The sequence below is a fragment of the Pongo abelii genome, chromosome 12 (assembly GCF_028885655.2).
Source record: "Pongo abelii isolate AG06213 chromosome 12, NHGRI_mPonAbe1-v2.0_pri, whole genome shotgun sequence".
NCBI classification, from domain to species: domain Eukaryota; kingdom Metazoa; phylum Chordata; class Mammalia; order Primates; family Hominidae; genus Pongo; species Pongo abelii.
In genome coordinates this window covers 47561308-47576559 of record NC_071997.2, presented here as the reverse complement: position 1 = coordinate 47576559, position 15252 = coordinate 47561308, and the positions used below count along the sequence as shown (strand labels likewise).

At 35.1% G+C, this 15252-nt stretch overlaps 1 protein-coding gene across 2 annotated transcripts in view; it reads left to right on the top strand.

Annotated features, from left to right (window-relative positions):
• Positions 1-15252, top strand: part of DNAH6 (dynein axonemal heavy chain 6) — a 325727-nt gene that overhangs the window by 8370 nt on the left and 302105 nt on the right. For both annotated transcript variants that reach the window (XM_024242264.2, XM_054547993.1), the window contains 2 exons: positions 2148-2321; positions 5502-5764. In XM_024242264.2, the coding sequence (XP_024098032.2) occupies positions 2148-2321; positions 5502-5764 (437 nt within the window). The remainder of the gene's footprint in view (positions 1-2147; positions 2322-5501; positions 5765-15252) is intronic.

The window sequence follows — 15252 nt, the reverse complement described above, 5'->3', positions numbered from 1 at the left end:
TTTTTGATCTTTTCAATTTTTTTTATTTCTCAATATCCTTCAGTTCTGCTCTGATTTTGGTTCTTTCTTGTCTTCTGCTACTTTGGGGTTGGTTTGCTGCCACTTTTCTAGTTCTTTTAGTTGTGATTGGAGGTTGTTAATTTGAGATCTTTCTAATTTTTTATATGGGCATTTAGTACTATAAATTTCCCTCTTAACACTGCCTTAACTGTGTCCCAGAGATTCTAGTATGTTCTATCTTTGTTCTCATTAGTTTCAAATAACTTTTTAATTTCTGCCTTAACTTCATTATTTACCCAAAATTCTTTCAGGAGCAGGTTGTTTATTTTCCATGTAATTGCATAGTTTTGAGCAATTTCAGTAGTCTTGATTTCTATTTTTATTGCACTGTGGTCTAAGAGTATGTTTGGTATAATTTCAGTTCTTTTGCATTTGCTGAGGATTGTTTTATGTCTGATCATGTGGTTGACTTTAGAAGATGTGGCAATGAGAAGAATGTATATTCTGCTGTTTGGGGGTGGAGATTTCTGTAGAGATCTATCATATTCATTTGGTTCAATGTTGAGTTCAGGTCCTTAATATCTGTGTTAATTTTCTGACTTGATGATCTGTCTAATACTGTCAATTGAGTGTTGAAGTCTCCCACTATTGTTCTGTGGGAGCTAAGTCACTTTGTAGGTCTCTAAGAACTTGCTTTGTGAATCTGGGTGCTCCTGTGTTGCATGCATATATATTTAGGATAGTTAGGTCTTCTTGAATTGAACCCTTCACCATTATGTAATGCCCTTTTTTGTCTTTTTTTTTTTTTTTTTTTTTCTGGTTTAAAGTCTGTTTTGTCTGAAATTAGGATTGCAACCCCTGCTTTTTTCTGTTTCCCATTGGCTTGGTAGATTTTCCTCCATCCCTTTTTTTGAGTCCCTGGGTGTTACTGCATGTGAGATGGGTCTCTTAAGACAGTATATCATTGGGTCTTGCTTTTTTAATCCAACTTGCCAAACAGGTTATTTAGCCCATTTACATTCAAGGTTAGTGTTGTTAGGTGTGGATTTAGTCCTGTCATTGTGTTGTTAGCTGTTTATTATACTGGCTTGTTTGTGTGGTTGCTTTAAAGTGTCACTGGTCTATATACTTAAGTGCGTTTTTGTATTGGCTGGTAATAGACTTTTCTTTTTGTATTTAGTGCTTTTCTTCAAGATCTCTTGTAAGACAGATCTGGTGGTAATGAAATCCCTCAACATTTGCTTATTTGTTTTCCTTATTAATTTCAGTAGGTTTTAGAGAAGGGTTTTCCAAATGTGCATTAATCTTAACATCATTTTTATAGATCATTGTTTGGTCTCTGTGAAGTCACCCTGTGTAAACAGACATTTTTTCTTCTTGTTCTCAACTTGTGATCCTGTTCTCTATTCCTTTTTAGCACTATAATATAACTTAGCTCTCCTTCATCTTTGTAGCAACAGCTAGCCTTTTCCTTTCTTCAGTGAGTGGCTCAAAAGGGATTTTTATCTAAAACCAAGTGCAATGTAACTGAAAAGTTAACTGCTGTTTCCTTTACTTAATCTCAAGCCTTTTTTTCTTATCCCAGTATATGGGAGAGTAGCTATTATGATAAACTCATAATGCTTGGTAACAAAAAGCCATTATAATGAATTCTTCACTTTATTATGTTAAAAGCTGGGGTTTTATTGCCATAATTTTCAGTTGAATAGCCTAAGATAATGCCACCTATTTTTTTTAGATCTTCAATAAGTTATGGCTATGAGAAGTGATTGATGATTTTGATTTTGGTGGGAGAATTGTGCACTTCTTCCCATAGTAACAGTATTAGTAAATGATGGGGGTTTGTAATGGACAATTAGGGAGTATATGATTTCATACTTCTGAGTCTTTTCTGTTGTAATTTATTCTTGTAAGTATTCATTGATAATTTCAAGTATAAAATTAATGGAAGCTAGGTAGAAAAGTCTTACTCAAGCAATAGGCCAGGGACAGGCAATGGTGGTAGTTAACTATTAGGACTGCATCTTTGATCTCCTTAGTCCAAGGAGATCAATTTCCAACAGCAGAAAGAGTCCAAATGTAGTGAAAAATAAAACAAGTTTATACAAATGTTAATAAAGATTAACATGTCTCTCTATTTCCCAAAGCCAGTGCTAAAAGTCTACCAAGATCATAAGCAGCCAGAATACATACATGAACAGAACCGATTTCAGTTAATGACTGCAGGAATCATTAAACGTCCAGTAAGCATAGCAAAAAAAAGTTTTGCCACATCATCTACTCAGTTTCTTGAGCATCAAGATGCTGTGAAAAAAATGCAGGTATAATATTAAAATACTTAATTGATTCTTTTAACTTAATTTTGTTTTGTATAGCATTGCTAACATACTTTTAACTCATAAGAATAGAAGCAAAGTCATTTTCTATAAGGTTGCATAATGAGTTTGGGAAATATAACATTTCTTCATTCTTCCTATTTAAGGAAAACTCTTACAGTGGAAGAAAATCATAAAGGAAACTTTCGGCATCTGTACGGTGCCTTCTGACCTTCTTTTGCATGATAAAGAAGATATAATAGTATTTTGAATGTTATTATAACTTTTTTGAAATTTTCATCATTTTTACCAAAAATGGTAATCTTTGAAGACCCTGGTGAAGAGCAATAAAATGAGACAAAGCCAGCTAGAAAGACAATTTGTGTAGCTGGTGAGAGTTGTAGAGCGAGGAAGTTGCCTTGAAAGGCATAAAGAAATGGTAGCTCAGGGAAGCAATCACCAGAGCTTGCCTTTAAATGAATATCTCTAGATAATAGAAGAAAAAAAACAATAAGGGGAGAAAATATGAAAGGCATACCTACAGTAAAGATACCAGTAGAGCCAAGATTTCTCTGAGCTTTTGGTTGAGAGGATAACTTTGACAGTCACACATTGAGTGCTGGTTTGGGTCCAAGCATTGGATTAGAACTGCTAGACGTGCACAGTTGAGGACAAGGTCTGTCCTCAAGGATTTCAGAGTCTAGAGGTAGGTAGGTGGACAAGTGAACACTCAGCACAGTGGAGTATAAGAGCTTTCCTTGGTTGTTTAAGATACAAAATAATGAAAAACTAAATAAAAGGGACTCTTACACCTGGCCATCGGGGGGCCAGTCAGTGAATAAAAAGCCACCTTTGGGAGTTGCACTAAGCTGGGAAGAATGAGTGGAAAGTTAATGGGATAGGTAAGATGAGAGAGGTGGGAGTTTGAGGAGAAGCTAGATGGACAGGAGCTTATTTTGGGTTTGGGTGAGATCATCCTGAAAGAATGAAATCATATGATGAACTAGATGGAATTATAAAGCCTCAGTTACTATGGTGTCTATGAAGTGGAGCCAGAGGGAGCTCTTTCTCCAGAAAAGATCTGAGCCAGGAAAGATTTAATTGCCTGTAAATTAATTCATTTGGCATAAAGAGGGCTTCAAAAATTTGAATTTAAAGAAAAGGAGAGAACGTGTATAGACATCTGGGATAAAAGTGGGGCTGAAAAGGAATGTTAGGTTGTGAGCTATTCTTCCTGGTTGTAGCTGTCATTCAGTGAAGAACTCAGTAAAGAGTTAGGAATTAAAGAGAAATATGGAAAATGGGATGTTTTACATAAAATAAGAAAGGTATTTATTCTGAGAAAAAGGTAATTTTTTCAGATATTGATTTATCTGAATGAGTTTCAAATAGAAATGCAACAAGGAGGATTTCCTGGGAGATAAAGGAAGGCAGGCAGGAAGGAAAGTTGGAGGCCTCTGTTAATTAAGGAAGAAATTGACTTATCAAATTGGACGGGGCATCCATCAGGGAGGAGTACTACATTGTACAGTTTATGAATAAATGCTTTCTTTATTTCCCACCCCCAAATCTGAACCTATGTTACTGCTAAAGAACACAGCAGAACACAGTGATTAACCTCCTCCATGGGAGGAAAATGTGAATCATATTTTCCCACTGAGTTACATAATGAGAAATTAGGGCTCAGAGGAAAATATGTAACCCTGTTATGGAAGAAGTCTTCCACTTAGAATGCAGTAAGACTTTTTAAAGACTAGAACAAATAAAATAAATGCATTTTCTGTTAAAACAGTAACACTTTAGTCTCATAAAAATACTAAAGTGGACTAGCCCTCGTTGAAACATTGAGATAAGGTGATGTGTGTTTTCTCTGGTTCAGGTTTGGCCTATTCATTCTCAGAAGAGAACAGTGGTTATTGCTGCCATCCCTGGCCAAGAAGTCAAAGACACACATTTTACCTTTTACATTCAAAGATGTGTTTCCTTCAGCTCTGAACTTGCTAGGCATTGTCAAACTGCTATTGAACAAACTGTATTTAATCAGAGTTGGGGTATAAGGGTAAAATGTTCCCTGTGAGTACAAATTTTCTGGAGAAGTTGTTCCACAGAGCTTGTAGTAATAAATCCCTGCAGAAATGGCAGCCTCTGCCAGCTATGTTAATAGGCAATAAAATACTCATGCGTATATTTACAATAGTTATTCAACAAAGCAGGTCTACTATGGTGACTTTTATCTTAAAGCCAGTTACTCCTATACTGTCAGAGAGGCAAGGTGATGACCTTTGGAGTTAGTGTCAAATTTCTTCAAACACAGTGATTAACCTCCTCCATGGGAGGAACAGATATGGGTGATGCCACCCAAGTTTTTTGGGGGGTGTGAGTGGCACTGAGAGCACAGACAGTGAAGCCCAGAGACTAGAGCAAAGCTGGAGTGTGTGGGCATGGCATGGTGGGACTCAGCCTTGCTGCTCCAAGTGTAGTCCATGGTCAGCAGGATCCAAACCCCTGAAAGCAGGTTATAAAGGCAGAATCTCAGGTTCCACCCTAGCTGTACTGAATCAAAGTTTGCATTTTAATAAGAACCCCAGGTAATTCATTGCACATTTAAAGTTTGAGAAGCACTGGTCTAAAGAACAGCCAATATTAGTTGATAAAATCAATGCTTCTCTAAGGCTATCGCATAGTGATTCCCAACACTCAATATAACCGCCCCTCATATTCACAAAGAAGTAAAGTTATTATGAGTTACGATAACAGCTGTCCAAGACTTCACTCACTGAAAAGCATCAAGGTGGTCAGAACAGAGGGGGAGGTTGGGAGGAGAGGCCCCAGAAAAGACAGATGCAGAGCAAATAAGCAAGGAGGGAAGAGGGCTTCCATGGACATCAAAGACCTGGTAATATTTTGATGTAATAAACATTGAGTTAAGGGAGAGGAGAAGGCAATGGAAGCTGAAACTGGGACTGCTTTGTGGTAAAAGGATGCGTATCTGGATAGGGAGTACTGAGAAGGAATATGACTGCCTAACAATAGTTTGAAAATTTTCAGTGCCAAAATGCTTGCCTTTGAGCCCTAGACATCTCATGCAATATGGCAATTAGTCCTTGAAGGTAATACTTTGTTGCTCTTGTGTGTGTGTGTGCAAAGACTCATTTTTTTTTTTTTCCAAAAATTGGCTTTGTTTAGATTCATCGGCCCTATGTTGAGGTGTTCTCTCCCTCTCCTCCTAAACTGCCACATACCGGTATTGGAAGAAGAGGTCTCTTTGGGACTAGATCTTCAGCTTACCCTAAGTACACTTTCCACGACCGAGAAGAAGTTGTTAAAGCCAACATTCGTGATCCTTTGCAAATCATTAAAATAATACATGAAAATGAACATCTTGGATTTCTTTATATGATCCCTGCAGTGCCAAGATCATCCATTGAATATGATACATATAATCTAAAGTGAGTTATTTTTTATGATGCAATTTAACATAAAAATTACAAATAAGATTGCACATATTATTTATAATTGATTGGATATTAATAATAACAATATCAAATATAATTTTGGTTATCATTCAATGATAAATGAATCCTAATCACAACAATTTTATATTTTTTCATTTATCTTCCCTTTATCTATTTAGAAACATTAACTATCTTACCTGCACTACTGAGCTTCTCATATATTTATGTGATATTATGCCATATATTTTTAATCAGTATTACAAATGTGTTTTTGATACTTTATGATTACTGAGAAAAGAGGATGGCAATTTATAAAAAGTAGATGATGCATGATTTGTTTTTTATGTTATTTCACCTTTGCTTTATAGAGCAGAAATAAGGATTTTTTAATAAAATGAACTTGATAACTTAGGGTATTCATATAAATGAATAATATACACACACTTTCTGTGTGTTGTTGCCGCACATTTGTTGTTGATATAATTGGAAGTCACATAATTGTGAGTCTGCAAGTTGCTTTGAAGTTCAGCACAACAGATAATAGTACGACTTAAAGATGATACTGGCTTTCCTCTGTTATTTAGTTGGGCTAAGAGCAGTTCTTGAGACAGTCTTTTCTTGATGGTGATAATAGTTTAGCTTCACCACCAAATTCATTGAGCTACCTTCCCCATTCACGGCTCTCTTATTCTTCCTTATTCAGCACCATAGTTTCAATTGAGAAGGTGACACTGAGGGCAGCTCTCCTGCTGCAGAAAATGGGTAGAGAAGAAAAGCTTCTTAATCAAATTTTAAAATGACAGATTTGTTGTAAATCTTAAAGAGCTTAACAGCAGTGAACAATAACTTGTAGGAAGGACAGAAATGCTTATGAAAATGCAATCGTTCAGCAAAATTTGTTGAGCATGATCTCTGTAGCAGGAACTGTTTTACGTGCTTGAGACACATTAGTAAACCATCCATATCAAAATTGTTGCCCTCATGGAACTGACATTTTAGCAGAGGATGGCAATAATAAACCATACATGAGTAAATTATGTAGAATACTAAAATGTGATAAGTATTGGAGGAAAAAAATAGAGGCAAAGAGGATTAGGAGTGCTGGGGAAGAGGTTGTGAATTAACTGGGGTGGTCAGGGTGGGCCTCATTGAGAAGCTGTCATTTGAACAAGGACTTGAAAGAGAATAAATGAATTATGTGGTGGTGCAGTTATGAGCATTCCAGGCAGCAGGAAAATGAATACAAACATCCTGAACTGGGAGCAGACCTGGCATGCTCAAAGGGCAAAGAGGAGGCTGGTGTGACTACAGTAGAGTGAACAAGAGATAAAGGATATATCGCACAAGACCTTGTTGGCTACAACAATGGAGAACCATGGAAGGATTTTGGGCAGAAAAGTGTCATGATCTGATTTACATTTATTAAGGAACCGTTCTGGCTGCTGTGTGAAGAATAGGCTTTGAGGCGACAAGGGTTGAAACAGGAAGACAAATTGAAGGCCATAGTTACTCAGGGGAGAAAGGGACTGGGGATGATGATGAAGTGGTAAGAAATAGGTCTGCTTCTGAAAACAATTTGAAGGTGAAGCCAACGGGATGTCTTTACAGACATTACGTAGGGTGGACAACCAGAAAGGAGTACAGGATGAGTTTAATGATCCAGCTGTCTGAGCAAGAGGGGTAGAGTTGCTATTAACTGTGAACCCTGAAAATCTGAGACAGTTCTCGGTTAATTTAGAAAGCTTATTTTGCCAGGATCGTGGATGCACGCCCATGACACAGCCTCAGGAGGTCCTGATGACATGTGCCCAAGGTAGTACGGGCACAGCTTGGCTTTATACATTTTAGGGAGACACGAGACATCAATTAATATGTGTAAGATGTACATGGGTTCAGTCTGGAAAAGTGGGAAAACTCAAGGCCAAGATGGAAAAACTCAAAGCGAGGAGGGGGCTTCCAGGTCATAGGTAGATGAGAGACATTCCTTTGAGTTTCTGATTAGCCTTTCCAAATGAGGCAATGAGATATGCATTTATCCCAGTGAGCACAGGGGTCACTTTGAATAGAATGGGAGGCAGGTTTGCCATTAGCAGTTCCCAGCTTGATTTTTACCTTTAGTTTAGTGATTTGGGGGCCCCAAGATTTATTTTCCTTTTACAACTGAGACATGGAAGACTGAATGGAGCAGAATCATCAGGGAAAAATACATGTTTGGGTTCGGATACATTAATTTTGGGATGTCAAAAGGAGAAGAGATGGTAGACGAAGGAGAATTGGGGTAAAAAAAGAGGATTTTTCCAACATGAGATAATTCATTTTTTTAAGATGGAAGAATTAACATATAATGTAATTTAAAGCCCTTCAATTAAAAAAAACCCTTAATAGTATTGTCATTCCTACCACTACTTTACTCGCTTGTATAGTTCTTTGTAAGTTTTTGGTGAAGAACTTGTAGATCTTAAGTGCAAACTGATAGAAAGTGGGTTATTTGGTGATTTTAAAACATAATTCTTGATTCATATGTGAAAATGTTTTCAGAGTTTTCTCTTCAGGAAAAAAATAATCATCTAATAACCCAGATATCAAAGAGTGCTATTTGTGATGTTCATTTTCCACTGTGAGAAGAGCCAAATTTTGCCCCATGTAGAACTGATTCTCATCTATTTACCAGCACAATATAAAGTATTGAAGAGGAGACTGAAAACTGCTTTTGTTCAGTTCTGGAGATTTATTTCTAGACTAATGAGCATTTCTACTAGGGAAATTGAGTTGATGTCTTATACTTTTTTGGACTCACAGAAGTGACGCTTAATAGTAATATGTAAGTTCTCATTTAAAACGATATTTTGGAATCATGGTTTGTTATCATTATTGCAGTTTAGGGTTTGATGTTGAATTTTCCTCCCTAACTTGAACTCCAAATATCATAAACCTTGTGAGTAAAGACAATTATTTGGATGCTATGGAGTTGGCAGCAGCTAAACTGGAAGTTAAACATAGTATATACTGTGTCAACAAGATGAGGTCATGTTATACCAAACTCCTTTTTAAAAGTAATGTGATAAAATAACTGTAAGGCTGTGAGTTTGCTGTTGAAGAATGTCTTCACTACCCAACAAATGTGGTGAAGCTGTGGAAGCATTTTTTATAATCTTTCAATCTAGAGGAATAATCTATCTCTCTGATAAGCCTATTGAATTTTTCCAGAAAAAAATATGTGAGCAAAATGCAAAATAATGCTTCTCAGTATAGAACTGAAAAAAGGTGAAATTGAGATCTAAACTATGGAAATCATTTAAAGTTGCACTTCTTATAGCAAAAAACTTTTAAAAATGATATGTCATGCTATTGCTGAAGCACCTATGGCAAGGTGTGCTTAGAGAGAAAATAGAATAAGTTATAAGTTATTTGCAAAATTCTCTTATTAACTAACTCTATGCACATCATTATAAAGTGTGCTGACAGGTATTTTGCTTTAATCACAAATGTGCAATGCACATATCAGTGTTTGCTGTAAATACGGTACACTTATGAGAAAAATATGCTTGACAATTTTTTTTCCAATTATCACTAAAAACCTATAGAAGAGTTTTTTCATTTAGTTGTGAGCAGGGATTTAGACTGCAAAAGGCATGTAGGAATCAGTAGTGTCTGAGCACTTAGCTGTGTGTGCAACAAGAAAGGCTTTGCCCTGCTCAGAGACAACATTCACATACAACAGTAAACCTCTCATTTTTGACTTAGCATTGACAGGGAGTGAAAATTGTGGATCTCATCAAATCAAGGATACTAACTGTGCACTTTTCCATAGTCATACAGTGAAATAGCAAGTAAAAGATTTTATTTCGATCATGAAATATGCAGGAAATGGAGAGTAAGATTTAGAACATTTTGTGAAACTATTATTACTAATAAAGACCATTTCTATGATTTTAGGGGGCTGGCTCAAGGGTCATGTCTTAGAGATATGTTCAATATTTTGAGTAGACAGCGTATCACTTTGGTGCCAAAATACTTTGAAGATAAGAATACAATATTGGAATTTTAGGCTGACTGAATTCTAGTGTATGTGGCGAATGTACCTTAGGATGGATTTGGCTCTTTCCAGCATCTTATGATTTTACTAGTTGGAGGAAAATAATTGATCATGTATTAGTGGGCATATCTATCCAAAAATCATATTTAAACTCAAAAACTTGAGGAGATACTTTTCAATCCAAATTTAACCAAAGAGTTGATAAGAATTTGCTTACTTCCATTTTCTAAATTGAAACACTCAGCCTTGCAGCTTTATAGCATAATGTACTTATTGGCTTACCATCTAATTCAGTGCTAAAAGCAGACTCCAGTGAAATGATCAAGAAATTCTGGATCCATAGATTGTCTAGAGGTCCAGAACTATGTGACAGAAGTTCTAGTTACATGGTCTCATTTCCAAAGAACTAAGGTTGTTATTTAAGATCTTTTAATTTTTTAAAAAAATTACAACGGGGAAAAGGAGCTAGCTGTGTGTGAACCCTCATTTGTGGCTCACACTACCCATCATTCAGATGGCTAAAGAGAGCCTTGTTATTAATTTTTTAAGATTATGACTTATATTTATTATTTTAAAATTTGCGATGAGACCTTCACAAAATTTACATAAAACTGATGGTCTGAGTGAGTATCAAATGCCCAGTCAGTGGTTCCAGATGCTAAATGTTTAACACAGCTATAAGGCAAAGCTTCCCAAGAAGTGTACTGCAGCCAAGCAAGTGACTCCCAGTGTGCCCTAGTTGTTTATGGTGGTAAAAACTTATTTTTTAAAAAAAAAAAAGAACACAATCGCTCAGAAATTTACCATGGGTGAAATTTTCTTTTTCTAATATTTGTATGGTTACCTTGTCAAACTTTCCGAATTCAGAGAATATTTCCGTGGGTAAGACTGTGTAGTCCCCTCTGCCAGAGAGCAGCTCTATAGTGGGAACACAACACAGCCTCTGCCACCTTCCTGTTGAACCATCCCACTGAGTTTGATTGCTACTGTAAACACTTCCTTTAGGTTTCTAAGACAAACTCAGTTTATCAGCAAAACTCTTTGTTTTGTGTATGTGAGAAACACAAAGAAATCCTTGTTCGGTTTTTTTTAAATTTCATTTGCTCTTTTTTTGTGTGTTTTCCTTTTGACACAATATTAGGTGTTCCTAAAAAAATAAGCAACAAGATGTTTCTGATTATTTTTTCTATCCCTTCTTTCCTCCTTTCCTCTTGTTTGGTTTTTGATGTTACCAACTGGGAAAAATCTGAATTTTAATTGAATTTCATAATGAATTGTTTTTAAAACTTAAAAAATAATTTTTTAAAGCTTAATTTTCAAATTCAACTTGGGAAATGTAATGTTTAAAATGGTTCTCATGATTTTTTAGACACTGCTGTGGGTTTGAACCTAAAGAAAGATTAAGTCAAATAGAATAACATATTAGATTTAACATTAGAAATAACATTTCTTTATTAGAAAACATATTCTAATAAAATTATCTTGGTAAACAGCACTGTAGGCTTTTGTAATTTTCAAAGGTCTTTTTGATCCTATATGAGTGTAATTAATGTTTTTTTAATTTTATAATTTTACTTCTTAAATTAATGAAACCTATATACCAATACTTTATATTTTCTTACCACATCCTTGAGTTTTTAAAAAATTTTAAATCATTTGCTGATATTAAGGTCTACAATTCTCTTGAATACTTTATGGTAATATGGATTTAATTTTTACAGATATTTATCTTTTTGCTCATTTATAAGGAAAATTTTCTGTTAAAGCTAGAAAACTATCAGATGTATCTGGCAAACACAGAAGTCAAAAGAGATGAGAAATTAGGCAGCATAATTAGGATTATCTCAAACTTAGATTTGTAAACCACAGTAATAGACCTGTCCTTTTGCCTAAATATCTTATTTGTATAAAAATGTTATCAAATTAATCAGTGATGTCAAAGAAGTTATTTCAACACCTTTTCAGAGATACCCACCCCACCCAGAAAAGGGTTTGAGCTTTTAAAAGCATTACAAGAACAAAATATGAAACAAATTTCTGTTTTTAGATTAGTATCAGATAAAGAAGCTCAAGAAGCTGGGAGTGCAAGAACACATAATATCTAACATCAGAATGAATCACTATTGTAGAATTGCGATTTTACCAGCTTGTGTGGAAGTTTTTTATACTACTTGGAACCAGAAAAGCAAAAAAAAATCAATAACATCATTAGTAGACCAACGTATTAGATGATATAGATGATCATAATCCAAGACATTATTAAAGTTTTATTGCAATATTTAATTGCATATTGATGAATCTGTAGACATTAGTAACTGCTAGACAACAGCACTATTTAGAGTCTCTGAGGTGAAATGTCTGGAAGAACTTTGTTTAGGAAGAAGAAAAAAGAACTCTCTGGGGATTAAATATTCAAGGCAAATGAGATATTATGAAAATACTTCTTAAAAATGTTTGTTACAACCAAGGTTTACTCCAATAACACTGGTATTCAAGTAATATGTTATTTGCAGAGGGACTTCCATATGTAAATGGTTTCCTAAAATTATGAATTACAAATTTAAAAATATTGTCAAAATGATGTCCATGATAAAATCCAAGCTATCAACCACATAACCATTTGTTTTTAGCTTTCTACAAAAAACTGAGAACAGAATACTATTTTTTGTTGTTTCATAGTTAAGTGCATTGGCAATCCAAAGGATGAGTTTTATCAAGAATTGGGAAGTATTTTGCAAATGATCCAACTTTGCAGATTTAGTAAAGGTTAGTTCTTAGTTCCACACCTGGGTTACTTAATTGACATTTGACCACCTGAATAGCTTAACTGAAAAATTACGGCAGCTGCCAGGAAATATATTAACACTTACTGACAAAGATTAGGAATCGACAGCAAAAATTCAACTTGGGAAATGCAATGTTTAAAATGGTTCTCATGATTTCTTAGACACTGCTGTGGATTTGAACCTAAAGAAAGATTATTAAGTCAAATAGAATAACTTCTGTCTGTTTGAGAGAAATCTTCACCATTGTTTCTAAAATCATTACAAGAAATGTCAACACTGCATCAAAGAAAGACAATTAACAACTGTTAGAGTTAAAGAATGGTGGTACCTTTGGTGAATAATTTCAAGAGAACAAGGTATCCAAATTTTGACTAGTGGAAAAGGGAGTTTTCATCTGTCAGAGACAAAACAATAAATAAATCATCTTCTGCCATTTGCTGCCTGCTACTTTTACAAAGTTTCTTAGGAGTGGTGACTATTAAGAACTTGGACAGATCATTCATCATGTCTTGATTAGACATGATGTAGCTATTTCAAAAAAGTTATGGTCACAGCTGTGGTTGCTTATGAGCTAGACATAATTGGAAGTTTTATCAAATTAAATATTATATCCCTAATTTGGGATAATTATGTCCCAAATTAAAAATTATATAATCCCACATATTATGTGCATTGTGTTTTGTCATATTATATAAAGAAATTGTAATTAATGTCTTCACCAAGCCCCTGCAGTTTGTATCAGTGTGCCTTATAAAATGTTATCATTGCATGGGTTTTATAACATTCAAAGTTTGAGAAGCATTGTGCTAGAGGATTGTAGAATGATTTTCTCCTGCATAAGAATCTGACCTTTGGCTAATCCTGCAGCTGTGTACCCTCAATAACCTAAAAAGAGTAAAATGTTGATTGTTTATAGGTAGCATTGCTTATGATAAAAATGACATCGATTAGTAAATTATAGCTGCATTAGGAGGAACTAAGAAAGAATTATAAATACCTTATGGGGAGTCATAGCTTTTGACTTTCCATAGTTCAGATTCTTTTTTTCTGAGCATGTGCCCTGTAGGAACGCTGAAATCTATGCTTATGGGGTTATTGCAAGAGATGTTGGCTCCTGTGAGTAATAAGGCTTTTAGGCCAGAGTGGCTTTCATATGCACTCAATGTGGATCTCATCTTTTTGCATCTGAGTTGACACCTAGGGAGAAGATACCTCCCAGGTGGCTATTAGACTGCTGCAAGGACTCCAATGGGAAAGTAATATCTGATGCTGCCCTGAAGGCAATAAGTGGTTCCGGGTTTTTCTGAGTAGATGGATGCCAAATAGAAGTATATGAAAGTCTTGTGAGTTTTAACATTTAGTTGGATCTAAGAAGACCCCTGGTGAGGCAATTTTTAAGTATTCCTTTTTCAGGTTGGTATAAAAGGACCCACTGTTGATATTAGAAAATTCTCTCCCTAGTAGATGATAGGTGTTTTTCATATCTATGTAACCCTTCACCTCACCATTATTTCAATTATATAAATTCACATTTTGCTGTTTTTTGTTTTGGCCATTGAAATATAAACTTGCTCACACTGATAAGGAACTGTGGGTGCTTTTATGAGGCATAGTGGGGTACTAAGTCTTTGCGATGTTAATGGGTGAGTACTGCAACATGATAGTATTAACACCAACTATAATGTATGCCAAATCTTGTTCTAAATGTTTTACATGTATTAGCTCATTTAATCTCCACAGCAACTCTTTAAGGTAGGTAGGATTGATATACCCATTTTACAAATGATGAAAGTGACAGAGTTAAGTTCACATAGCTAGTGAGTCATGGAGCTGAGATTCAGATTATTTGGATTTTAGAACCCAAGTCCTCATGCACGCCACTTAATATACTCAGCCTCATAATGACAACTACTCCTGCATTTGTGTCACACACACTGTGTTAGGCATTGTGCCAAGTGCTTTCTGTACATTAGTCTTCTTTCTTCCTCATAAACATCCTATTAGAATGGCATTATATGTGGTGAAAGATAAGAAAATTGAGGTATAGATTAAAGACTTTTCTATTTGATATTGTTTTGTGATTTGCAGTAGGATATTCAGAATAATGTCTGATGCTCCCATCTTTCAATTCTATGATTTCATTCTCTGTGCAATGTCAAGTTTAAAGCTATTAAAATCTAACAGATAGTTCAGATTGTATGGCAGAGCCTTCCCCAAAATCTGAGCATCTTTTGGGTCCACAGAATGCCATGAAACAGGACACCATGTCTCCTATACCTCAGTGTTTCCCAGTGTGTCTTTCCAAGAACATTAGACCTAAATGATTCTCATTGATAGATGGTTAACAGATGTGATCTGTGATCATGTAAATTTGAGAAACTTTGTTAAGTCATTAGTTAGGATTAGGATTCCAATTAGAATCTTTGAAACACAGTTTCATGACTTGGGATATTAGAACTATATCAACTTCTACTCCAAGCTTAGGACATGTTCCTTCTAAACAACTAATTTTGGTCTCTGGTTGTTTCTAAACTTGTTAAAAGTACTTTTTAGGCAGCTTTTAAAATTTCACACTAAAGCTATTTTATCCTTTAAATTATATTACTATTTAGTGGCCAAGAACAGAAAACACAGATGCCAGCTTGAAACTTTCTGAAGTA